This window comes from Lycium barbarum, chromosome 9 (genome assembly GCF_019175385.1).
Source record: "Lycium barbarum isolate Lr01 chromosome 9, ASM1917538v2, whole genome shotgun sequence".
Classification (NCBI taxonomy): domain Eukaryota; kingdom Viridiplantae; phylum Streptophyta; class Magnoliopsida; order Solanales; family Solanaceae; genus Lycium; species Lycium barbarum.
In genome coordinates, this window is record NC_083345.1 from 4,616,411 (window position 1) to 4,643,305 (window position 26,895).

General features: G+C 34.4%; 3 protein-coding genes across 5 annotated transcripts; 1 reads left to right on the top strand and 2 right to left on the bottom strand.

Moving 5' to 3' along the window:
- Nucleotides 1-1,067: 1,067 nt before the first annotated feature.
- On the bottom strand, nt 1,068-5,410 carry LOC132611544 (uncharacterized). The gene is made up of 6 exons (XM_060325965.1): nt 5,360-5,410; nt 5,067-5,240; nt 4,205-4,336; nt 3,283-3,360; nt 1,860-1,979; nt 1,068-1,241 (listed from the first exon to the last, which is right to left on the bottom strand). Exons 1-6 carry the CDS (start codon nt 5,408-5,410, stop codon nt 1,068-1,070), a joined length of 729 nt encoding a protein of 242 aa, XP_060181948.1.
- A 2,512-nt stretch (nt 5,411-7,922) lies between these two features.
- Nucleotides 7,923-14,876, bottom strand: LOC132611545 (uncharacterized). The gene is made up of 6 exons (XM_060325966.1): nt 14,703-14,876; nt 12,558-12,641; nt 11,720-11,845; nt 10,147-10,224; nt 9,262-9,381; nt 7,923-8,643 (listed from the first exon to the last, which is right to left on the bottom strand). The coding sequence occupies exons 1-6, from the start codon at nt 14,874-14,876 to the stop codon at nt 8,470-8,472; spliced, it is 756 nt and encodes a 251-aa protein (XP_060181949.1). The 3' UTR covers nt 7,923-8,469.
- A 2,270-nt stretch (nt 14,877-17,146) lies between these two features.
- Nucleotides 17,147-25,416, top strand: LOC132609504 (vacuolar protein sorting 38). Of its 3 annotated transcripts, none has more exons than XM_060323517.1 (6): nt 17,147-17,739; nt 20,432-20,638; nt 21,727-21,907; nt 23,092-23,234; nt 23,724-23,951; nt 25,153-25,416. In XM_060323517.1, the coding sequence occupies exons 1-6, from the start codon at nt 17,551-17,553 to the stop codon at nt 25,267-25,269; spliced, it is 1,065 nt and encodes a 354-aa protein (XP_060179500.1). In that variant the 5' UTR covers nt 17,147-17,550; the 3' UTR covers nt 25,270-25,416. The 3 variants fall into 3 exon arrangements, with proteins under 3 accessions (XP_060179500.1, XP_060179501.1, XP_060179502.1); XM_060323518.1 differs by having other exon boundaries at nt 17,549-17,739; nt 20,398-20,638; XM_060323519.1 differs by having other exon boundaries at nt 17,549-17,739; nt 20,410-20,638.
- Nucleotides 25,417-26,895: the final 1,479 nt, after the last annotated feature.

Sequence of the window (26,895 nt, forward strand, 5' to 3'; positions counted from 1 at the left end):
CATGCTATACTTACACAACTTGATACGCTTTGTTTTATTGTTTTCTATCTAAAAGAAAATCAGGCAACAACAACCACAATAACAATTATACTTCAGTCTCAAACAAATTGGGATGGGGCTCCCCTCCAGTGCCTCTTCCCCCAAGTTCCTCCAGTCCCCCTTTAGATTAGTGAAACGTGTCACTTAGTAAATTTAATGACTAAGATTCATTCTTCCAAATATGACTCTATACACACTCCTAAATAGAATCAAACCCAATTTCCTTTCTTCCTCCACTCTCTTTCAATGAATAGCGATGGGAGGACTGACAATTGTCAAATACACAGAGTACGAAGGATCATTCTTAATTTTCCTTTTGCATTCTTTTGGTGTAATCTTTAAAACTAATGAACACTCCTTACGAAAAATTAGTAACTTTATGCCCGATAGCAGAAGATCATTAGCAATTTGCCTATTGCTTCATTTGGTGTAATCTTCAAAATTAGCTCTAAGTAAATCCGGCTCAGCCTTTATATATTTTTTATGTGTTAATAGTAGCATTTAACATTCATATACAGTAATTGGAGATTGGACATAAATTACTGGTTATGGACGGAGTTAAAGAGAACGGGAATTAAAGTGGAGCTTGTATTAATTAGCACTGTGCGGAAGGAAAAGAAAGACATGGAGGGCATTCATGGGAAGAAGATAAATGGGTTTAGTTCTATGTTTTCCCATAGCCATTCATTGGTGAGAGAGGAGAAAGAAAGAAAATTGAGTTTGGTTCTATGTAGGAGTGTGTATAGAGTCATATTTGGAAGAATGAATCTTAGTCATTAATTTAATTAAATGACACGTGTCACCAATCTAAAAGGGGACTGGAGGAACTTGAGGGAAGAGGCACTGGAGGGGAGCCGGTTCCAACAAATTGAGATTGATTATATGAATTCTAACTAATCATGTTTCTCCATTTAAATTCAAAAAGAAAAATATATCTTCCAACCTCATCACCACTTCGAAATCCCTATCCATATATAAAGAGAAACCATGTTATACTTACACAACTTGATACGCTTTCTTTTATTGTTTTAACTAATGTATGAATCATACATAATTGCATTGTTCAACTCATTCCCAGCTGAATAAAGCACATCCATGTCCACTTTTTCTCTTTGCAAGTACAAGAATTCACCCCCTTCAATTCTTTCAAATCCACATAGCTCAAGAAATTCGATGCCTCCTTGCAGTTTGCCAACCCTATCCTGTTATCAAAATGTCAAATAGATTTTAGAGAGCGGGTTTTGAAATGTTTATCAAGTTGTTATCTATAATTGCTCTTCGCACATAAAAAGTTTGACCCGTAGCATTGGATGGTAAAGACTTACCGACTTACACCAAACTATACTAGTTTACCATGGTAAGTCCCAAATTAAGGTGAAAATATGTACAATTCAGTGATAACCATGTTTGTAAAGACATGTGTCATGTATTTATTGGGTAGGTATGAATACCTGACTTGAGTAAGTTTTACCCCCGGGGATTCTGCAGAATTTGCGAACACGCGATTGGATCCACCATTCCATAGACCCTTTTGGAAACAAATTGAAACAAAAGAAATAGGAGACAAAAGGAGTGTGGGGTATTGAAAATGGATCAGGGTAAATAGTCTTTATGGAGTTTGGAGCTGATTTTGTGTTGGAACATCCTGAACCAAGTAAACCCTTCACTACTATAAGGAATTACATACAAATTTAAGCTCTAACAAGGTTATAGAAAGGATATTTCCTCTTGACTGAATTTAAAGGTTAGGGAGGAACACAACTGAGAATTAAATAAATAACATAAACAAGCAACAATCATTTTCTAATTCACATTCTCACCTGGAAAAGAGCATTACTGAGTCTAATTTTACGGTATTTCTCCTCATCCGGATTTGTCGCCACATTCTTAGCAAAAGTTAGCAGTGTGTTAAAAGCGGTCTTGAATTTGGCCTCATCATCCTAATCCATCAAAGGAAAATTAACAAAGAATCAGTTTAACACAATAAAGATTGAAAGAACAATACATTCAATTCTTGAACAAAGCCACTTGAAGTAATGTAAGACGAATAATAGGCCATCTCAGTTCCTAAGTGTGCTTGTTGTTGGAAGATGTGACGCCCCAGCTTAGGCCGAAACTCTCACATCGGCAAAACACAGGAGAGATGTTGTGTATATAAGTAAGCAGGCCTTACACCCTAGTGACACATTTTAAAGTCGTGAGGGGCTAGGCTTAAAGCGGACAATATCACTAGTGGGCTGGGCTGTTACAGAAGACCCTTGTTATTTACAACTCAAGAGCATCTGCCTTTTATTAAAGGTCCACTAGAGCAGTGGTGTACGCAGGATTTTTTATAAGCGGTATCGGCCTTTAAAGAAGTAAACAAATGAATAAATTGTTATAATGTCAAGTTAAAGGATATTTAAATCGTATTAATAAAACATAACTCACATAAAAAATATGTAAATCATATTAATAAAGCGTAACTCTCATAAGAAAAGAACTTAGAAAAAAAAGCAACAAATAGCACACCCTCCCAGAGAGTAAGAGAATAGGTAATTTGCTTTCAAAGTTGAAATTTGACTAAATTATTACGGTAATTGATCCTAGAGATAAAAGAGTGAGGCAATTAAATAAAAAAATAAATATCAAACAAACATCCAGCCGGAATGGAACTCAGGACCCCAGTGTAGACAACAAAGGCACCAAACCAGCGAGATAGGCTGATGGTTATGTCAAAGTTGTATCACTTATATATTTTATAAAAACTTTAAGATATGTTTTACATATATATTTACTAAAATTTCCGAACGAAGCAGTGTCGGATGACACCCCTCGGCATTACGTGGGTCCGCCCCTGCACTAGAGCCTGTAATGGCTCTAACAAAAGGGTGTGTTTGGTACGAAGGAAAATGTTTTCCTGGAAGATAGGTGGTTTTCTTATTTATTTTCTCGTGTTTGGTATGTAAGCAGATAATATTATCCAAAAACATTTTATGTAATCTAGGCAAACATTATGGGCTGGAGGGAGAGGGTAAGAGTGTGGAGGTGGTGGCTATGGGGGTGGGGATAGGGGTAGGGGTGAGTTTCATACTTCCACTAAGAAAGTCATTTTTCTCATTTTTAAGGAACTTGTTTTCCGAGAGAAAATGTTTTTCAAAAACTTTAACCAAACAAAAATGGAAAAATTGGAAAATGTTTTCCTCCATACCAAACATACCCAAAGAAGAGAAGAATTGCGATGTAAAACAGCAGAAACATTACCATGTGATTCTGTTTGATAGTCCGCAGGTACTCACTCATCTGCTCAGCTTTTGTAGCTGGACTGACTGGCAATGAACTCTACAACATGAATTTAGAAAGCAAGTTGAGCAGGGACAAGCATGTCCAAATTGGAGCAAAATCATATCCACAGATTTCAACAGCAAGAAGGTGCATGTTCTGAATAAATATGTGTGTGCATGAACTGATATTCATCAATACATTCATTTCAAAGACAAAAATGAAAATAAAAAAATTAAAAAAAACCAAAGAAAGATCCGAATCAAGGCAAAAACCAAATAGGATTATGTGAAGCCACATTGCCTTTTTCCTTTTACAAAATTGGAACTACAAAGAAAGAAAGATTAAGTTGTATCTTTACAAAGAAAGAAAGATTAAGTTGTATTTTCCTAGACAGTTCAAATTCATTTTCTGCGAATGATCAACCTTGTTGTATCCAATTTTTAAGCTTCCATTTTCTTTCAGTTAAAGAATATACGTACAGTGGCGGAGGGGTGTCAAAATATAAAAAAATAAACATACGAAGAAATTAAGGAGGCTCAACACATAGTGTGTGTGTGTATATATATATATATATATATAAGTTCTTTTTACGTATTTACACAGTGTAATTTTTCGGCCAAGGGGTGTCGGTTGAGACCCCTTGGATATATGTGGCTCCGCCACTGCATACGTACTTGGTAAAACAAGAGAGGAGTGCATTAAAGGTGATTAGTGTGCCATAGTTAAGCAAAATAAGGCAATAATTTTCTTGATAAGACAAAGATTTTATAAATGCTTGCACTAAGCTAGTGTGATAAGGCGTAATTACAGGTTGTGCAGATCCCCTATTGTATCTTAAATTACATCATTATCCTGTAGAATAACTAGGTTGCACCAAAAAGCTAGCAAAAAAATAAAATACATCTGTGTTTAAGGCTATGAATATCTCTCCTATTGCCTTCAAAAACTCTGCTATTTCTTTCAAGCCAAACAGTCCACCAACTGGCTCGAGGAATTGCATGCCTCTCTTAAGGAAATAATTTGCATACTTGTGCTAGGAAAATAATCAGTGTTCAGTATCCAAGTAAACTCAGGAAGCTGTACCACCCCAAACCCAAACCATTAAAAGGTAAAAAGGAGTCAGCTTAATGCAACAGGAAAATGACAAGTTGACTAATAAAATCAATCACAAAATTACCAAGTAACTAGCATTTGCTGGTTTGCTAGTTAGTGTGTGTTTTAAATGCAGTAGAAATAGCCAAAACAGTACAATTTCAGACCCTATGTTTCACTAAATCAGGTCACAGCTGGTTACAAAGTGCAAAATTTCCAGTGCAGCTTAATAAAAAATAAACAGGTAAGAAGCTGACAGCAAAGGTCAATGCAGGATCTCACTTCTTGAGAACCGAAAGGACAATTAGTAGGGCGATAGGAAACGAATCTTTGTCAAACTATACGATTGCATTTTTTTCATTTATTCTATATTCTCAACTTTTGCCACTTAAACTGTCTTCAAGCCATTTAGCAATCAACATATAACTGGCTAACATGCAGCGGCGGATCTAGAGGACAAGCTATGGGTTCACGGGAACCCAATAGCTTTTGCACAGACTCTGAATATATATATTAAGAAATTCACACATCTAGAGATATTTGACACTGAACCACCATTATATATTATGTTGAAGTTGTTGCAGGAAATCATAATCTTTAAATCTTCGACCTGCCTCCTTTGACATGTTCTTGGCAGAATCAAAATTCTTAGACACGTTATGATTTCTAACCTTAATAGCTTCTGCCAGTTTCTGACAGTATTTCACCAGGACACTTCTCGCTTCCTCTTCCGCCGCCTCTTCCGTCCTGTCCTGAAATTCAGCATGCCCAGTCCTCTTCGCATGATAATCACTCTCCTTCACAAAATCAAAAAACCAAAAGTTCCCATAAGCTTTATGTAGAAGCTATACCAACAATTGAACACAATACCATAATTTAACTATTGGAACTCCCTTCAAAACTAAGGGTTAGTTCGATAAGCAGACAAACTATATATGAATTACAGTACATGGATTATACTCACCTTAAATGCTGGATTATTTAGTGGATTTGTATTTTTATTATCCAAGGACATTTGTTTGATCATATTAAAACATAGATATATGACGTATAATCTAAAACATGTAATTTGTTTTAAATTGGTAGTTTATTTCATATAATACTCTCTCCCAATATTACATTGCTTTACCTAATCTAGTATTGGTATCATATGAGATTAAACATAATTATGTAATGCAAAAATGTTTTTAGCGTATTGAATTTTAAGCAGAAACCTAAAACGACACAAGATGGATAAATTAATCCTGCATTCCTCCTCTAAACATGAGAAGTTTGATAAAACTATAAGAATGTATGACCTACATATTTAGAAACAAATGAGAGCTAACAAGTCAGAGTTGGTTAACTAAGCAGGTAAGCAAATACATGTACTATTACTTACATTGTTTGGTAACTGCATCATGATGGATGGGGGAATTATGATTATGGAAATAGCAAAAATGGAACCAAACACTCGATTACTAACGCGGAATCCAATACCAAAATTATTTCACGTAACAAGACGAACTGTAAGAGGAATAGTATTTCCAAGAATTTCAGTGGCAACATTCCTAAGCTATATGGATGGTACAATTGTCATAAAACTTACTAACTGGAATCATCAAAATTTAAAGTATTAGCTACAGAATTCAGCTACACTGCAATGTAAATATTCCCAAGCTATATACTCTGCTCAATTCTCATAACAGCACAACCATAACTATCAGCATCCCAATTTCCATTAAAGTTACGCATAGTAATTCCCGAAATTGCATCTGCTAAATTCCCTAAGCAATATCAACAGTTCCATAGTTTAGCTCCCATTGAATTTCAGAGTATAAAGCATGGCTGCATGCGTAACCTATATATACATCTACAGTTCATCACCTTAGAATGTTTGCATTATTAACCTATATCAAAAGTTTAATTATCGCAGCGGCATAACTTATGATAATTAGAATTCGTGATTTTCATTCAAGTCCTAATTGCTAATTAGGTATAAATGATGCTATTGTTGTAAGTTATCGTCAATTAATCAATCAATCAAGCACCCAAGGGTAGGGGTGTTCATGGTTCGGTTTGGGTCGGTTATTGGTTAAAACCATAACCAAACCAATTTAGTCGGTTTTTAAATGTCTAAAACCATAACCAAACCAAGTAAAATAATAACCACCGGTTTGGTTATTGTCGGTTTGGTTCGGTTTGGTTCGGTTTTTCAGTTTATGACTAGCCGTGACAATTCAAATATTCTCTCTCTACGTTCTTCAAATTTCTTATGAAGCTCTTTTTTCCTCACGGCCCACAAGGGTGAACTTTGCTGCATATTGAGGGAAAGACACGCTGTTGGCAAATCAGGTGGACCAAACTTGCAACGCAGTTTAGATTCAAAAGAACAAGTCAAACAGAGGTTTCAAAATACAAACAACCCTTATGCTTACAACTTATTAGAGTTGGGCTTGGATTGTTGGACATATTCTTTTAAGACATGGGCCTTAAAAATAAGTAGACCAAAATTAAATTAATAATTAAAAGGTATAAAATATCTTTAATTATTTATGAAAAGCTAATATTATACATATAAATAATTATAAATTTTATGTATATAATTATCGGTTTGGTTCGGTTATTTATTCGGTTATTTTTTACTATAACCATAACCAAACCAAATATTATCGGTTTTTCAAATTTAAAACCAAACCAAATGTCGGTTATTTTATTCGGTTTGGTTAAATTTTCGGTTTGGTTTTGATTTTAACCAAAACTGTGAACAGCCCTACCCAAGGGTGTGAGAGTATAATCATGACGTCTCAGGTTTAAATCTTAAGGGAGGCAAAAAAACAATGGGTGATTTTTTCCTATCTGCCTAACCTTTGATGGACAGAGTTATCTGGTACCCTTAATGGTGGTTGATAGCACTTATTTGGTGGAATAATCGATGTAACACCACTGTCATCAAAAAACAAAAGTTCAATCAATCAGCTAAGCACTGATTATAATCTAATATAGATCAGTTACAAGTTATAATCTCACTAATGCATCCAAGGGTGTGGCCTAGTGGACAATGAAGTGGGTTGAGAACCATAAGGTCTCGAGTTCAAATCGTAGCAGAAGCAAAAACTACTAGGTGATTTCTTCCCATCTGTCCTAAGCTTGGTGGACAGAGTTAATTGGTACACTTGTTGCTGGTGGGATGGTGTGAGGTAGCAGATATCCGTAGAATTAGTCGAGGTGTGGGACACCGCCATTTTCAATAATAATAATAATTATGAGTACGTGAAAGTTTGTAATAGCATGTAATCACACACATTTATTTATAAAAGGAATATAGAGATATACAATTTATTAATGTAATGACTTAGGATATTCCGATACTTTTTTTATGATCGATGTTTTGTTCATTTGGTTCTTTTATATAAGAGTTGGGAAAGTTTTGATAGCTTTCAAAATTTGTGATATTTTCATATTTATGAGGAAAAATATAACTTGAGAAATTCAAATTGAATGTCCAAATAAAATTTCAACTTCAAATTTACAAGTAATTACTGCAATCCGTTTTTCATCCCCATGAAGTTTCGATGGACCTCCTATGCGCAAGTGCAATAGACAAAAAATTCTTTTACTCACATTTAATTTTTATCTTGAAAATCTCCGGATACTATATCGTTTGTATACTTCAGTCTCAAACAAGCTGGGATCGACTATATGAATTTTCACTAATCATGTTTCTCTATTTAAATTCAAAAAAAAAAAAAAAAAATCTTCCAACCTCATCACCAAATCTTCCGACCTCATCACCACTTCGAAATCCCTATCCATACAAAGGGAAACCATGCTATACTTACACAACTTGATACGCTTTGTTTTATTATTTTCTACCTAAAAGAAAATTCAGGCAACAACAACCACAATATCAATTATACTTCAGTCTCAAACAAATTGGGATTGACTATATGAATTCTAACTAATCATGTTTCTCCATTTAAATTCAAAAAGAAAAATATATCTTCCAACCTCATCATCACTTCGAAATCCCTATCCATATATAAAGAGAAACCATGTTATACTTACACAACTTGATACGCTTTCTTTTATTGTTTAACTAATGTATGAATCATACATAATTGCATTGTTCAACTCATTCCCAGCTGAATAAAGCACATCCATGTCCACTTTTTCTCTTTGCAAGTACAAGAATTCACCCCCTTCAATTCTTTCAAATCCACATAGCTCAAGAAATTCGATGCCTCCTTGCAGTTTGCCAACCCTATCCTGTTATCAAAATGTCAAATAGATTTTAGAGAGCGGGTTTTGAAATGTTTATCAAGTTGTTATCTATAATTGCTCTTCGCACATAAAAAGTTTGACCCGTAGCATTGGATGGTAAAGACTTACCGACTTACACCAAACTATACTAGTTTACCATGGTAAGTCCCAAATTAAGGTGAAAATATGTACAATTCAGTGATAACCATGTTTGTAAAGACATGTGTCATGTATTTATTGGGTAGGTGTGAATACCTGACTTGAGTAAGTTTTGCCCCCGGGGATTCTGCAGAATTTGCGAACACGCGATTGGATCCACCATTCTATAGACCCTTTTGGAAACAAATTGAAACAAAAGAAATAGGAGACAAAAGGAGTGTGGGGTATTGAAAATGGATCAGGGTAAATAGTCTTTATGGAGTTTGGAGCTGATTTTGTGTTGGAACATCCTGAACCAAGTAACCCCTTCACTACTATAAGGAATTACATACAAATTTAAGCTCTAACAAGGTTATAGAAAGGATCTTTCCTCTTGACTGAATTTAAAGGTTAGGGAGGAACACAACTGAGAATTAAATAAATAACATAAACAAGCAACAATCATTTTCTAATTCATATTCTCACCTGGAAAAGAGCATTACTGAGTCTAATTTTACGGTATTTCTCCTCATCCGGATTTGTCGCCACATTCTTAGCAAAAGTTAGCAGTGTGTTAAAAGCGGTCTTGAGTTTGGCCTCATCATCCTAATCCATCAGAGGAAAATTAACAAAGAATCAGTTTTACACAATAAAGATTGAAAGGACAATTCATTCAATTCTGGAACAAAGCCACTTGAAGTACTATAAGACTCGACTAATAGGCCATCTCGGTTCCCAAGTGTGCTTGTTGTTGGAAGATGTGACACCCCAGCTTAGGCCGAAACTCCCGCATCGGCAAAACACATGAGAGATGTTGGGTATATAAGTAAGCAGGCCTTACACCCTATTGACGCGTTTTAAAGTCGTGAGGGCCTAAGCGGACAATATCATTAGTGGGCTCGGCTGTTACAGAAGACCTTTGTTATTTACAACTCAAGAGCTAAAGGTCCACTAGAGCCTTTAATGGCTCTAACAAAAGGGTGTGTTTGGTACGAAGGAAAATGTTTTCCTGGAAAATAGGTGGTTTTCCTACTTATTTTCTTGTGTTTAGTATGTAAGCAGATAATATTATCCCAAAGCATTTTATATAATCTAGGCAAACATTATGGGTTGGAGGGGGAGGGTAGGAGTGTGGAGGTGGTGGCAATGGGGGTGGGGGTAGGGGTACGGGTACGGGTACGGGTAGGGGTGAGTTTCATACTTACACTGAGAAAGTCATTTTCTTCATTTTTATTGAACTTGTTTTCCGAGAGAAAATGTTTTCCAAAAACTTTGACCATCCAAAAATGAAAAAATTGGAAAATGTTTTCCTCCATACCAAACATACCCAAAGAAGAGAAGAATTGTGATGTAAAACAGCAGAAACATTACCATTTGATTCTGTTTGATAGTCCGCAGGCACTCACTCATCTGCTCAGCTTTTGTAGCTGGACTGACTGGCAATGAACTCTACAATATGAATTTAGAAAGCAAGTTGAGTAGGGACAAGCATGTCTAAATTGGAGCAAAACCATATCCACAGATTTCAAGAGCAAGAATGTGCATGTTCTGAATAAATATGTGTGTGCATGAACTGATATTCATCAATACATTCATTTCAAAGACAAAAATGAAAAAAAAAAAAAAAAGATCTGAATCAAGGCAAAAAACAAATAGGATTATGTGAAGCCACATTGCCTTGCCATTGCCTTTTTCCTTTTACAAAGTTGGAACTACAAAGAAAGAAAGATTAAGTTGTATCTTTACAAAGAAAGAAAGATTAAGTTGTATCTTCCTAGACAGTTCAAATTCATTTTCTGCGAATGATCAACCTTGTTGTATCCATTGTTTAAGCTTCCGTTTTCTTCCAGTTATAGAATATACGTAGTTGGTAAAACAAGAGAGGAGTGCTTAAAGGTGCATAAATGTGCCATAGCTAAGAAAAATAAAGCAATAATTTTCTTGATAAGTAACCAAAGATTTTATAAATGCTTTCACTAAGCTAGTGCGATAAGGCGTAATTACAGGTTGTGCAGATCCCCTATTGTACCTTAAGTTACATCATTATCCTGTACAATAACTAGGTTGCACCAAAAAGCTAGCAAAAAAATAAAATACATCTTTGTTTAAGGCTATGAATATCTCTCCTATTGCCTTCAAAAACTCTGCTATTTCTTTCAAGCCAAACAGTCCACCAAATGGCTCGAGGAATTGCATTCCTCTTTAAGGAAATAATTTGCATACTTCTGTTAGGAAAATAATCAGTGTTCAGTATCCAAGTAAACTCAGGAAGCCGTACCACCCCAAACTCAAATTATTAAAAGGTAAAAAGGAGTCAGCTTAATGCAACAGGAAAATGACAAGTTGATTAATAAAATCAATCACAAAATTACCAAGTAACTAAAATTTGCTTGTTTGCTTGTTAGTGTGTGTTTCAAATGCAGTAGAAATAGCCAAAACACTACAATTTCAGACCCTATGTTTCCCTAAATCAGGTCACAGCTGGTTACAAAGAGCAAAATTTCCAGTGCAGCTTAATAAAAATTAAACAGGTAAGAAGCTGAGAGCAAAGGTCATAGGATCTTACTTCTTGAGAACTGAAAGGATAATTAGTAGGGCGGGAAAAGTCTCAAAGCAAAATCTATAGGAAAAGAATCTTTGTCAAACTATACGATTGCATTTTTTCATTTATTCTGTATTCTCAACCTTTGCCACTTAAACTGTCTTCAAGCCGTTTGGCAATCAACATATAACTGACTAGCAGGCAGTGGCGGATCTAGAGAACAAGCTATGGGTTCACAGGAACCCAATAGCTTTTGCATAGACTCTGAATATATATATTAAGAAATTCACACATCAAGAGATAATGTTGTTGCAAGAAATCATAAACTTCATATCTTCGATCTGCCTCCTTTGACATGTTCTTAGCAGAATCAAAATTCTTAGACATGTTATGATTTCTTACCTTAATAGCTTCTGCCAGTTTCTGACAGTATTTCACCAGGACTCTTCTTGCCTCCTCTTCCACCGCCTCTTCCGTCCTGTCCTGAAATTCAGTATGCCCAGTCCTCTTCGCATGAAAATCACTCTCCTTCACAAAATCAAAAAAAACAAAAGTTCTCATAAGCTGCACGTAGAAGCTATACCAACAATTGAACACAGTACCATAATTTAACCATTGGAGCTCCCTTCAAAACTAAGGATTAGTTCGATAAGTAGACAAACTATATATGAATTACAGTACACGGATTATACTGCACCATAAATGCTGGATTATTTAGTGGATTTGTATTTTTATTATCCAAGGACATTTGTCTGATCATATTAAAACATAGATATATGATGTATAATCTAAAACATGTAATTTGTTTTAAATTGGTAGTTTATTTCATATAATACTCTCTCCCAATATTACATTGCTTTACCTAATCTAGTATTGGTATCATATGAGATTAAACATAATTATGTAATGCAAAAATGTTTTTAGCGTATTGAATTTTAAGCAGAAACCTAAAACGACACAAGATGGATAAATTAATCCTGCATTCCTCCTCTAAACATGAGAAGTTTGATAAAACTATAATAATGTATGACCTACATATTTAGAAACAAATGAGAGCTAACAAGTCAGAGTTGGTTAACTAAGCAGGTAAGCAAATACATGTACTATTACTTATATTGTTTGGTAACTGCATCATAATGGATGGGGGAATTATGATTATGGAAATAGCAAAAATGGAACCAAACACTCGATTACTAACGCTGAATCCAATACCAAGATTATTTCACGTAACAAGACGAACTGTAAGAGGAATAGTATTTCCAAGAATTTCAGTGGCAACATTCCTAAGCTGTATGGATGGTACAATTGTCATAAAACTTACTAACTGGAATCATCAAAATTTAAAGTATTAGCCACAGAATTCAGCTACACTGTAATGTAAATATTCCCAAGCTATATACTCTGCTCAATTCTCATAACAGCACAACCATAACTATCAGCATCCCCAATTTCCATTAAAGTTACGCATAGTAATTCCTGAAATTGCATCTGCTAAATTCCCTAAGCAATATCAACAGTTCCATAGTTTAGCTCCCATTGAATTTCAGAGTATAAAGCATGGCTGCATGCGTAACCTATACATACATCTACAGTTCATCACCTTATAATGTTTGCATTATTAACCTATATCAAAAGTTTAATTATCGCAACGGCATAACTTATGATAATTAGAATTCGTGATTTTCATCCAGGTCCTAATTGCTAATTAGGTATAAATGATGCTATTGTTGTAAGTTATCATCAATTAATTAATCAATCAAGCACCCAAGGGTGTGAGAGTATAATCATGACGTCTCAGGTTTAAATCTTAAGGGAGGCAAAAAAAACAATGGGTGATTTTTTCCTATCTGCCTAACCTTTGATGGACAGAGTTATCTGGTATCCTTAATAGTGGTTGATAGCACTTATTTGGTGGAATAATCGATGTAACACCACTGTCATCAAAAAACAAAAGTTCAATCAATCAGCTAAGCACTGATCATAATCTAATATAGATCAGTTACAAGTTATAATCTCACTAATGCATCCAAGGGTGTGGTCTAGTGGACAATGAAGTGGGTTGAGAACCATAAGGTCTCGAGTTCAAATCGTAGCAGAAGCAAAAACTACTAGGTGATTTCTTCCCATCTGTCCTAGGCTTGGTGGACAGAGTTACTTGGTATACTTGTTGCTGGTGGGATGGTGTGAGGTAGCAGATATCCCGTAGAATTAGTCGAGGTGTGGGACACTGCCGTTTTCAATAATAATGATAATACTAGTAACAATTACACCAATCAACAAACTTCTAATCCAAATTTGAAGCATGTAGTTCCAGCAATAACAGCGCTTACATGAACACAAAATCACAATAAAATATGGATAAATAAACCTTAATGAATACAGTTTTTGAGCTCGGAATATCAAATTTCTCGATTATAACTTAGCGGATGATGAACAAGAATGGCAAAAAAAGCAAGCAATAACAACACTACATCAACACAAAATCACAATAAAATACTCCCTCCATTCACTTTTATTTGTTACGTTTTGCTTCTCGAGGGTCAAACTGCACAGACTTTGACCAATATAATATTTCAAGATTTGTTTTTTCATGAGAAAAATTGTAACTTATAGTATTATTCGTTCAGGTTTGGAACATCTACATTTTCAATTCAACTCCGAAGATCAGTCAAATAGACTCTCAAGAATCGAAACGTGACAAGTAAAAGTGAATAAAAGAAGTATGTATAAATACTGCTTAAACCAATGCAGTTTCTGAGCTCTGAATATCAAACTTCTCAATTATAACTTAGCAGATAATGAATAAGAACGACAAAAAAAAAAAAAAGAGAAGTAAAAAATGTTACAGTTTTACAGGTGCAAGTTTTGCGACAAACAGTGCAAACGAGGTTGAGAATGTCTTCATTGGATTCGCGATAATTGGTGTGGCAAGAGATCTTAGCGTGTATAAACACCTTTTATACACTTTTTAAACAAAGGTTGATACATATGTATAATGGTTTCCTTCTAGGTATATTGTTGTATAATATTGTACTCATAATATCAAATTTCTCGATTATTAGCAGATATGCATAACATAAGAACGACGAAAAAAAAAAAAGTAAAAAATATTACAGTTTTACAGGTGCAAGTTTTGCGACAAACAGTGCAAACGAGGGTGAGAATGTCTTCATTGGACTCGCGATAATTGGTGTGGCAAGAGATCTTAGCGTGTATAAACACCTTTTATACACTTTTTAAACAAAGGTTGATACATATGTATAATGGTTTCCTTCTAGGTATACTGTTGTATAATATTGTACTCGTAATATCAAATTTCTCGATTATTAGCAGATATGCATAACATAAGAACGACGAAAAAAAAAAAAGAAGTAAAAAATATTACAGTTTTACAGGTGCAAGTTTTGCGACAAACAGTGCACACGAGGGTGAGAATGGCTTCATTCGACTCACGGAAGTTGGTGTGGCATGTGTTCTTTGCATGCTGTTGAGCTTCTTCTGCGGACTTAAGTAGAGTTTCACAATCTCCACACTGCAATACTGCCCTTTTTGCCGCCATTGTTACAGTTTTGCTTCTCTGATGGTTGATTTGTGTCGAGTTTTTCTTTTGGTGTATTTATAGTTTTTTTGAAGGTGGCGTAGCTTTGGCTTCCCTAACTTTTGTTTAATTAGGATTACTTGTTACGCTAGGTTATTTACTACTACTATTTTTGATCTCTCCGTTCCTTTTTACTTGTTAAGGTAGGTTATTTATTACTCCCGCCGTCCTATAATAAGATAATAAGTGTCACCTTAGCCAAATTTTTTTGTTCCATAATAAGTGTCATCTGAGGAATCCAAGACATAAATTGACTAGTTTTTTCCAATTCTACTTTTAGACAATAAAGTAACATCTTAAGATGATTAGAAAAGTCACATAGTAACTTATTATTGTTGGATTCTCAATGTCAAAAGGTTTACTTCTTGTGCATGCGCTAATCAAAAGGTAAAAGTAATTTATTCCATCATATAGGGGTAATTTGGTAAATTTCACATTGCATTATTGGTTTCTTAATATGCGTGTTTTTGGCTAAGGTGATACTTATTATGAGACAGAGGGAGTACTGCTATTATGATTTACTGTCCTTCAGGTGCGCACACGACAAATTTTGCTACAGTATAATAGCCCGCAAACTATATAACAGAGGTAAATAACGTTGTAACAAATCACAAAGATTTACTTCCTCCATTTCATAATAAGTGGTATTTTTTATCTTTTTATTTTGTCTCAAAATAAGTTGTGTATTCATAAAATCAAGCAGGTTTTATTTTTTTTTCTTTCGCTTTAACCCTTATTTAAATAAGTGGAGTTTTACATAACTAAGAAATCATTAAAGAGCTACCTCTTTTTTCAAGGCATTTAATTAAGGATAAGCTAGTAAAAATATTTTTTACTTTCTAGGAATGAATAGTTTTTTAAAAGGTGTGCTCAAGCTAAAAACACCACTTATTATGAAACGGATGAAATATAATTTTCTTTCAATATTCTCTTTATCATTAATAGCTAATCCCTCGGTTCAACGTCCACTACTTGTCCACAATAGACGTTGCATTCTTTTTAAGAAATAATAATTAAAATGCATAATTTAGCAATATTTTGGAATATCAACCAGAAAATAGAGGATAAAATTTATAATTTTTGGGTGTGTTTGCTACGAAGGAAATTTTTTTCTTGGAAAACAAGTGAGTTTCTTACTTATTTTCTAATGTTTGGTAACCAAAAAAAAATTATTTTGATAGCATTTATATGTAATCTAACGAAACACAATAGGGTGACATGAGGTGGGGAATGGGGGTTTGAGGGTGGTGGGGGATGGGATGGTCAATAGGTGAGATTTGGGAAGAGACAATGAACTTGGAATGCCACTTATATAGAATTTGTTTTCTTTATTTCCGTTAGGAAAATCAGTTTTCTCATTTTTTTAGGAATTTATTTTCTTAATTAAAATATTTTGACCAACCAAACATAAAAATTTAAAAAATATTTTCCTCCGTACCGAAAACACGCTTGAAACACCAAAATTTGTCATAAATGGCATATATAAGATTGAACAACATGATAAACTCAAAAGAAGTTGGTAACGTAGGTGTGCTCGCTAAATCTTGTGCTTCTTTTACAAACTTAAAGGAGTTTTTCACAGCTCACAATTCGAGCAGAGTAAAGCAAACAAATGAAGGAAATATATACAAAGGAGATTTGTATTTTACTTTTGACATATTTAAGCTAGGTAACTTACAAAGATTCTAAGAAAATTTGTATGTACTCCATCTGTCTCAATTTATATGAGAGTTAGTAACTTATTTGAGAAGTTAAATAACTATTTTTTTTTACTCAATTTCAAATATAATTTTTCGAGTATTTTATAATAAAATTACATATTTGAAAACTATATAAAAATTACTATAAGTCTATATAATTAATAATTCATAATATATGAAAAGAGTTGGAGAAAATCATAATTAAAAATTTGACTCTTCAAATAAGTCAACCATCGTATAAATTGGGACAGAGATAGTAGTAATATTTTTTGGGTGCATTAAAGAGGAGGTATAATTCATTTTAAATTATTCACAAACACAAAGGACAGAGAAAATTTGCTTACTTTGCCTTGTTCCCTCCCTCTTAAATTAATCAATAAATAAAAGGAAAATATAGAGTTATTTTTTTCCCCTTTATTTAGGTGAACTGTTGAAATAGGAAAAAGAAAAAAAAAAAAGTTAAAAAGGGAAGTTTCATGACAAGGAAATTCCATTATACTTTTCCCTATTTATAAACTCTTCAAACAAAAAAGCCAACCCCTAACACTTCCTATAGTACAAAAAATATTCTAATTCCATTATTCTCATTTTCCCAAAAGAAGATCAAAAACAACAGAAACCAAATTCCCATTTCAAGAAAGTGATCAAGAAAAAAAAAAAAAAACTGAAAAAATCATTCAATCTAAACACAACCCCAAAACATAATTTTCCCCAAAACCCATATTTCCCCTTGTTTCACAACCCTAATCCAAGTTTTTTTTTTTTTTTTTAATTCAAGATTTCAAAAATGGGGTTTTTGAAACCTTAAAAAGTTTCAAGATTTGGAAAGACCATGATGAAAAAAATATGGTGGTGGGAACAAAACAATGATTATTTCCTACTACCCTTTTTGAATTATTCAAAATCTCAATCAAAATCAAGTGATTTAGTTGTGAATGGAATCAAAGAAAGTAACTTTATTATTATGTGATGAAACTAAGAATAAAAAAGACAACAAAGTGAAGTTAATACAGTGGGAAGATTATGAACAAGAATTAGCTCGTTTGTGTAGTCTTACATCCGCTCTTAATGAAGCTAAACAGAAAAAACAATTGGTTCAGCACAAATTACAGTCCCTTATACAGGTAAAATTTTGAACTTTCTTGTTGAGTTTTTACTTTTCTTGTTTGTCTTTAAAGTTTGCTTGATTTGAATATGATATTGTATTAGTTTTGAATCAATCTTGATAGAAAATGAAACACAAGAGGTAAGTGTAGCGGTGGCAAAATTAGTCCATGAAAACATAACTCCCTCAATTTGAGCTGATATGTAGCCCGAATTGATCCATGGAGACCTTATCAAAATATTTCCAAGAAGTCATTTTTTTGAATTGATATGTTATATATAGATAGCCATGATAAAGAAAAATATGATTTTATGAGGTACCTAGGTAAGTGTAGTGTTGGAACTTGGAATTCGTAGAATGATAAAAGTTATACCCCCGCCGTCCCAATTTATGTGATATAAAAGGAAGACTTTTGAAACTTGTGGTCTAAAACAAGGCATAGATATTTGTGTGGTTGTAAAAAGGGAAGTTTTAAGTTAGATTATTTCTAAATATAGAAATGTATCATTCTTTTTTGGACAAAGTAAAAAGGAAAGTGTATTACATAAAGTGGGACAGATGGAGTAGTAGAAAGTGTATCATTTTTTTGTAGCAGTCTCCTACAAAGGGGTTGCTAGCCTAGCTTACAAAGGCACTCTTGCTAGCGTTAACTTGGAAAAACTTATGCACTGTAATAACACACCTTTAAATATTGAACACTCTACATTCAAGTATGGATCAACCATCCCATATTTTGAAGAAGAAACAAGAGAGAGTTTCGCTAGATGAAGACATTTTATTACACGACAATTTTTAATACAAGATTGTTCGTGAACCTCAGCAATATGAATAAATTTTGATCATTTCTAACTGCAGGGGCAGCAACATTCTTCGTGAACCTTAGTGAACTTGATAAATTTTTGTCATTTTGAATTTGATAGGGTAATATATGTATTAATCTAGTGGGAAAATTACCAGCATACAAGTGCATTAATAGATTAAGATCTATGTAGGCAGAAGTGTTTTAGGTACTTTCTTTATAATGTATTTTTTATTTTTGGAGTTCCTTTGGGTTTACTTTTTACTTTCAAAAGCAAATAGAATAATGCCCTATGGTAGAACGAAAAACAACCAATTAAATTATCTCAAATGAACCAGTAGGATGGAGGGGTTTATCCTATTCTTGTTCCTATATGACAGTTCGTTGCTTTACTGAGTTCTTTTACAATTAATTTTATCTATTTTCCTCTTGGTTATTGACTTATCATGCAAAGAAGAGCAATAGTCTGGTAAATGAGATGCCTTTTTGATAATAGGTGTATTAGCTAATATTGTAATGCATGGTTTCAGTAAAACGTTGAAGTAAAAGATATAAAATTTTACTAAGAAATCACAGTGGATACTGCATGGTTATGGTAGATTCTGGATATCATATTTTGATTTTTTTTTCTTTCTGTATTTTCAAACTTATAAGAGGAATGATCCTATTGTAGATTAGGTTGTAAAATACAAGCATAAGGTTTTCAATTGATTGTTGGTTCAGTGGTTGAGTTAGTACCATGAAAATGAGGAAGTCACGTTGTTTTTAAGTTCTTGATGCCCAAAGTTCCAAAGTATCAAGTGTTTATGTAGTCTTCTTTCTTTGATGTATATGTAAACTGATGTTGGATTTCAGGGGTTCGCTATATAAGCAACAAGATCAGTTTTTACTAACATGAATATGGATAGCCTTGAGTTAAAGAGCTAACAAAATCTAACAAGATCAGAATTTCTATGAGATCAATTTTTTTCCCCTGATGACTAGTTGAGGTAAAGATTGAATTCAGAATCTATTCATGATGATACCATGTTGAATTATGAGATCACCTCATCTGAAAACTTAAGTTGTTAGAGAGAGCATACTTTTATATATTTAATTATGTTTTCAACAACTCTGAATTTTAATTTCTTCATTTTGACTTCAACTCCAGTTGTAAAATGAACATAAGAATTCAGAACATCTCTTGAGAGTAAATCATTTTTCATTCTTTTCTGACATGGTAAAGATCATCCTCCAAACCCCCTTGCTTAGGGGCCATTTAACAATGACTTTTCCCACTTTTCATCATTTCTTCCAACTTCATGATTAGGGTCCTTTCCCCACCATGTATCCCACACTAGTCTCTTGGAGGCAACTACTTCAGACTTGACTAACCTCTCTTTTGATTTAAATGAGTCTGAGGTGCAAGAGGAGTAGCTATAAAATTTTGGATGACAACGCCCTCCTGATTGTGACATTACATATACATATTTTTATTTGCTAAGTTATCTATTCTTATTGACAATGTAATGGTACCAAGGGAGATGCATAATTCTCAATTATCACAGTTATATTCTAGTGGTACTATTATTCGAACACATAGTAGCAAATGAAGTTGATTATTTTTCTTCTTAAGTCTTAATTAGAGGTACAACTGGTCTTCTTTCTCAGTTTCTCTATGGCCTCAACCTTGGGTTGGTAAATTAGATTACACTAAAAGATTATGGGATTCATACTTTTAGGACTTCCTCTCTTTTCCCTTTCTTCTAACCATTTTGTGCAAGTAAATTGAGAAAAGTGGAAATAATAGCGTGCTCTTTTAATGCTTTTGACTTCTATATTTTTATACTGTCTCTCTTTCCTTTTTGATTTTTTTTTTTGGGGGCTTTAATGAATTAGCCCGCTTGTTAGCGGGTGGCAACATCGTTCTCAGGTAGAAGCAGAGTCACTAAGTCGTTTAAATGAGCTTGATGAGATGAAAGAAAAGCTAGATTCTAGAAAATTGGTGATGGGAAACACGTCGATGCATTCTAAAGTTGTCAAAGAGAAAGTCAAGAAGCAAGAGGAGCAACTCAGTAATGACATCAGGTCACTTTTGGTTGCAGGGACTTCTCTTTCTGCAGCTAGCAAGCGCTTGCAGGTATCCTAGCATTTTAAAATTGTTCATTCCTTTCTCTCTCTCTCTCCCCCCCCCCCCCTCCTCTCTCTCTCTCTCTGCATCTCCTTCTATAACTGTGTTCCATCCCAAAAGACTCTGTAGTGACTTGCTTTGGGTTTTTTTGGAAGCCATAATGAGCTTGAGAACTTTAAATGAATGAAAAAGTAGTATGTAACTAAGTTCTTCTCTGATCTTCTTTTGTTCAAGTGAGTTTTTATCTGATATTGAAATAGACTGGGGCGATTAGACATGTGGAACGCTACCCATTTATTCTTCTGAGTTGATAAAGACTGAGTTCTGAGTGGCTTCCATTTTAGCTCCTTCAAATTGATTTGCTCCACCGTTTTCTATGAAATTCCTAATTATGCTTCTTTCTCGCACTTTTTAGCAGGATATATTAGGTTTTTTTTTTTTTTTTTTTTTTGTGAAGCAAGACTGTCGGTTTATTTGTGATGTCTCCTTGATAGAGCTTGAGTGATGCATTCGATCTGTCCCTTTTTTTGTACTCCTCCATCTTTCTGGTTTAACTTCAAAATATCTTTGGTGTTTTGAATTAAGAATATTTTGGTCAGAAGAAAGCATCCAGGGCTGTTCTCTTCATGACAAAGGGAAGTTGAATCATATCATCTATGCAATGGGTGTTCAACATCTTTTTGACGTCCCTTTTAACCAGTGAAGGGCATAGGGATTATCTGCGAAAAAACAATCATATTGTCTCTGATATCTAGAGTAATTAGATGGTACTGTACTGCTGTTGTCTGGATTTCGCTATATTCGCTTTTAGTAGTTTTTTCTCATTCATTTTTCTTCAGATGTATTGCTCTCCTTTGAGTATTTTATGGTGCCATCCAGACCAGTGTTGGTTTTTGCTATGTTTTTTTTCTCCTTTGAGTACTTCACGGCACCATCCTGACCACTATTGGTTTCTGTTAAGCTTTTTATTGCCGACTTTATCTTTCTAGGTTTCTTGATAAGTTAAAAGGTTTACATTGTTATCTGTCTGCTATCTGATTTTCTGGACTTCACTTTACCACTCTTTAATTCCCAAAAGTTTCATTTTTTCCGCACAGGATGCAAGTAGGTCCCTGGCTGGGGAAAGGGGTTATGGTCGTCTTAGAACCTTGCAGAGAGTTTTGAGAACGAGACAACAGTATATGGTGTCTCAAGTTCAGCTGCTTTATCCCGTGAGGGTTGCAATTGGACAGTCACCTGAGCAAGAACTTGAATCATTCAACAACAGTTTCAACTCAGGTAATAGATCTTATGATTGCTTGTTCTGCTTGCTGAAAGCCTACAATATGTTCTCTGAGTAATATTGCCATGAGGGCACTCATATATGAAAATTTTAAAAGGGTTGATTATCAAGGCAGAGTTCATCAAAAGATATAGTTAGTAGTAACCTTCTGATACTACATAGTTGGACCTTTCAATTGTTAGAAATATGACCATAGTTGTGATCCAGAAGCACTTCTTGGAGGAAAACATTTACGACCTTGGTCTGCTGCTTTTTTTTCTCAAGCTTTCAAGATCATTCTAACTTGGCGGTTACTAGAGTACATTTGAAAGCCTAACTCATGGAACGGTAGGCCAAGTCCTCTGGTTGATTCCTGCCTGGTGTCTGGTACAGACTTGCTTTTGTTGCAGTATTGTTACAGTCTGGGCTATTCATTTTCATTTCCCCCAAAAACCTGAACTACTTTTGAAATTCAATTTCTTTTGCTTGGTTTGTTTTTGGGCTTCATTTTAAGAGAATTGGTGGGGTTTGTTCTTTCTGATCTTGCTCTTTTATGCTGTTTGTTAACTTCCCTGCCCTTCCCTAGAAGCTGCAGCAAGAACATCTCCACCTCGCTGAGATATGAGGTTTCGATGTTGCAGATCCAAGTCTGGAAGCTCAGTCCTGATTATATTTCATCTTCTGTTCCAAGCAGCCTAAATGCTACGATTTGCAGATATCCATGAATTTCTGGAATGAATTCTAGTTGCTTAGAAAAATTGTAGTTGCTCAGAAAAATTGTAGTTGCTCAACTCACATCCTAAAAGCATCCATGTTTGTCCCTTTAGATGCAGTAGTACATAGCATTAATTTAAGATGTCATCGTTAAAATAAACATCTTATGTTTCGTTTCATTGAGTTTTCAAGTGTTGTTATGTGGGACGATTTTGCCGACCCCAACTTGTTTGGGACTAAGGCATAGTTGTTGTTGTTGTTATTTATGTGAGAGGATTTTATAGCTGATGGTTAGAGAACTTCAGTGGCTCTCATATATCTGTAATCCTATTGCCTTCCTGCCTAATATACCGAGTATTCGGTAGTAGTATGTAGTTTTGATCTTGAAATCATCTCTTGAAAATGCAGAGAAGCAAAGAGTAAACAACTTTGAATCAACAAAAATACCAAACAAAAGCCAACTCAGTATTCTTTTTGTCCTTTACAGGTGACACTGCTGGGTCAAAACCTTTAGATCAAGGATCCTTGACCATTGCAGGTCTACATTTAACGGTGTTCACGAAGATGAGTTTCTTTACTGATAAGAAGGAGGTTCAGAGGTCTGCAACTGCCCTGGGATATGTTGCACACGTGTGTTCTTTCTCTTTGCTTCACAATCTCTTTGTTTTAAAGTGTACTTTTTCCATTTTGGCTGTTTCAAATCAATGTAGTATTTCATTTCTTATTAGATGACTTTTTGTTCCAAATATCTACATTACATTGATAAAATTTGTGCAAATATGTCAGATAGAAATCCACAGACAGCTTAATTAAGTGTCAAATACAGTTATAATTTTTATCACGAAGGGTCGAAATCAGTTTTTTAATCTTAAAATGGGTGGAAAGACATTCTATCTTGAGAGTTGGCTTATAAGCGAATAACTTATGTTGTGGTAGCTCATAGTCCAATTTTCATTGGAAGTCATTCAATTTCTTCTGTGGAACACACCAGTGTACTGATAAAAGCGGGAAGCTTCCTATGATACTTGGTTGCCTTTGTGTCATTGTTTTGTCATCATTCTTTATAATTAGCATTAGTCTGCTATTGTATATTAATCTGGCCCATCGGTCTTCATGCAGGTCGTCGCACTTTTGGCATCTTACTTACAAGTTCCTCTTCGTTATCCTTTGAGATTAGGAGGATCTCGATCATATATCCGTGATTATGCACCTTCAATAGAGCCTTCATCATCTGATTTAACATCTAGTTCCTCAGTTTCCGCTAATTCAAGGCCTGTGGAATTTCCTCTATTTTTAGAAGGCCAAGACTCAACAAGAGCGGCATATGCTGTATTCTTGCTGAATAAGGTCTGCTTCTTTGTTATCTACCACTGCATATCCAGCTAAGGCCTTGTAAGAGTGTATTGAAATCCATGCTCTCTCTCTCTTTCTTCCTTTTTCTCTGTTGTCTCTCTCTTTATTTAGAAATCACTGCTCCATGTACAATATCTTCAGACAATGTTATGACGCAACATGTTCAATGGAATTGGATCTCTGATACCACTAAAGAATCTTTTAAATCTAGATATCCGTGTTTAGACTGTCCATCTATTAATCTTGATACATTTGTGGAATTTGCCTGGAAGTTAATATGAGAAAGTTGTAAACTGTCTCTTCTTTCCTTTCTGTTTATTTCTGTCCGGCTTGACAAGAAGATGCTAATGAAGCACTGAGTCATAGTAAGCTATCCACCCCCCAGAGGAGACTAAGTTTTTTGATTCAGGATACAAATGAAGCATCGAGTCATAGTATGTTATCCACCTTAGAGGAGTCACTAAGTGATGTGATTCTCTTAACATAAATTTTGTTATCCTCGGTACATAGCTTTCATTTTGTAAACTTTCTCTCAGCTTCCTATACTTCTTCCCTTGTAGGTAGTCTTGATACATCTTCTTGTTCTCTTTTTTTCTTTTGGGATAAGTTCTTGAAAAATGCTACTAGAATATTTTTAGCCATGAAGAGAGGTTGATAGATCATATGGCTAGCTAGCTAGCATTTGATTATGCAGCCTTAGTTCAATAGTGCTTGCTGTGTAGGTGATTACCAAGCATTACATGCTATCATTTAAAAAGATTGATACCTCTTGAGAGGTTTTACTGGATTTCTATTGGCATTTCTCATCATGTTTATATTTTCACCAATTTATTTGTTGGGGAGCTGAGGTACCCTCGACCGGGTGTATAGGCTGTGATACTTTTGGTAGTGGGGGAAGAAATCAAAAAGCTAGCCAAGGTTGTGTCCTTCCAATTGACACTTCTTAATCATGTCTATGTTTCCGTTCCATCACTTGGTTGCTTAAGACATTCACATCTTCTCCTTTTAGCCACGAAAAGGACGGTAGTTCATCTGGCTAGCATTGATCGTGTAGCTTTAGTTGATTATCCTGACCAGTAACTGAATTTCTCTCCTATGCCGAAAATCTCTGTGAAATTAGCTGACAAGCATGAATTTCATTTATTTTTGGTATTTTGATCGAAATTAAGTTTGGTGTTTTTTTTTTTGTATGCAGGATATAGAACAGCTTCTGAATTATATTGGCGGCAGAAGTTTAGGGCCGCGACATGTACTAGCTAATTTGAAAGAGCTTCTTAGGACAATACTTTCTCCAGAGTATATAGACACATGATTGTGAGATTATGTAAATGTAGATTCATTGTTATTTTTGTGCAGGTGCTAAATTTTCACATACAGCACCTCGCCCTCAACACCTTTGTCTAATTTACATGTGATGACATTGAATCGTAAAAGAAATATAATGGTTTTGTTTGTTATGCATTGGTGTCTCTAGTTTCCAAGAACCTAATGATACTGCATTGATGCTACATCTGTGTAATTATGCGTGTTATATCTCGCTGGATGATTGTCAATTTATTTGCAATGATGTTGTCTCCTTATAAAAATTTACAAAAATATGCACATACGATTATTCATCTTCCTACTAAGGCCACGGATCAATTCCTTTATTTTGATTAGTGACCTACAACGTAGAAATCTCATAAATATATGACACATATCTTCACAAACATAGTTATCAAAATACCATGGCCTTAATATAAGTTCTCATCTTAATTTATCGCTTAATCATGGTAATTTGTATTGTTCGGTGTTAATACCCCGATGCAAATAAAGTTTTACTTATTTATCAGTTATGTGCATCTTTTTGAATACTTTGGTACTGAATAATTTTTTTTAATTATTTTTGTTGTTAATTTTCCTCATTCCCATGATTTTCTTAATAATCATGGTGTGAGGACCAAATTATGTGCTTTGCTTATTAATTTAAATGTTGGTAAGCAAATCCGTAACAAGTGACATGGTACGACGTTCATATAATGTTGTTGTATACCCGGTAACTAAGTATTGTGATTTGTGCATTAGCATCACATAAAACAAGAAAAGTATAACATGATTATATGAAACTCAGAAAAAGAAAAGAGAGAAAGTAACAATACATAATAAAATTAGTTAGAGCCAAATTCAATAGCTTTCCCTCAAAGGTCAAGCCAATCCAGGCCTTAACGCCAGCAATTTAGCCTGCAGTTGTTTCTTTTCTTTTCTTCTTCTACATGAGTAGGTTGAAAAATCTAAATTTTATGTATTGGCTAAAAAGTTCTAGGCATTATATATAAGTAGGAAAATAACTCTAAACCCTAATTACCTAAACTCAATGGCCGGGTAGCCGCCCAAGAATTCCAAGCTTGCCTGACATTATCGTAAATTTCATCCTCATAGAGCTGCCGGTGAAATCTCTCTTATAAGATTCTATGCAAATTATGGCATAGTTCCATCAATGACCCCGAGTTTATGAAGTCACATCTACATAAATCATCTGCCGATAATAGTCGTCAAAATTTTGTCATTCTTGCCATTGTTGAAGGAAAAATACCCCGCGATATAGTTATGACATGGTAATAAATATAAAAAAGATAGGGTTACCAGAAAAAGAAAAAAAAGATGGAATATACATTTATAGGAGATCAATAAAATAAATATTTGTGACATGCCATTTTCTGATGTGAATGCATAAATGCAGAAGTAACATGCAAGTTGGCATAAAAAAGTAGATTTTGAGGAAGGAAAAAAAATACGAAAAAGATAAAATTAAAAACACACACGATTGTCAAAAAATAAAAACCACTAATTTAAGGAACAAAAATTAAAGACCAGTGCCTTTGAAGGGTCATCGTGCTAATGACCCATTTCCATTTGGCAGCCCAATCAATATTGTTCGAGCAAACTGTCTGGGAGTAAT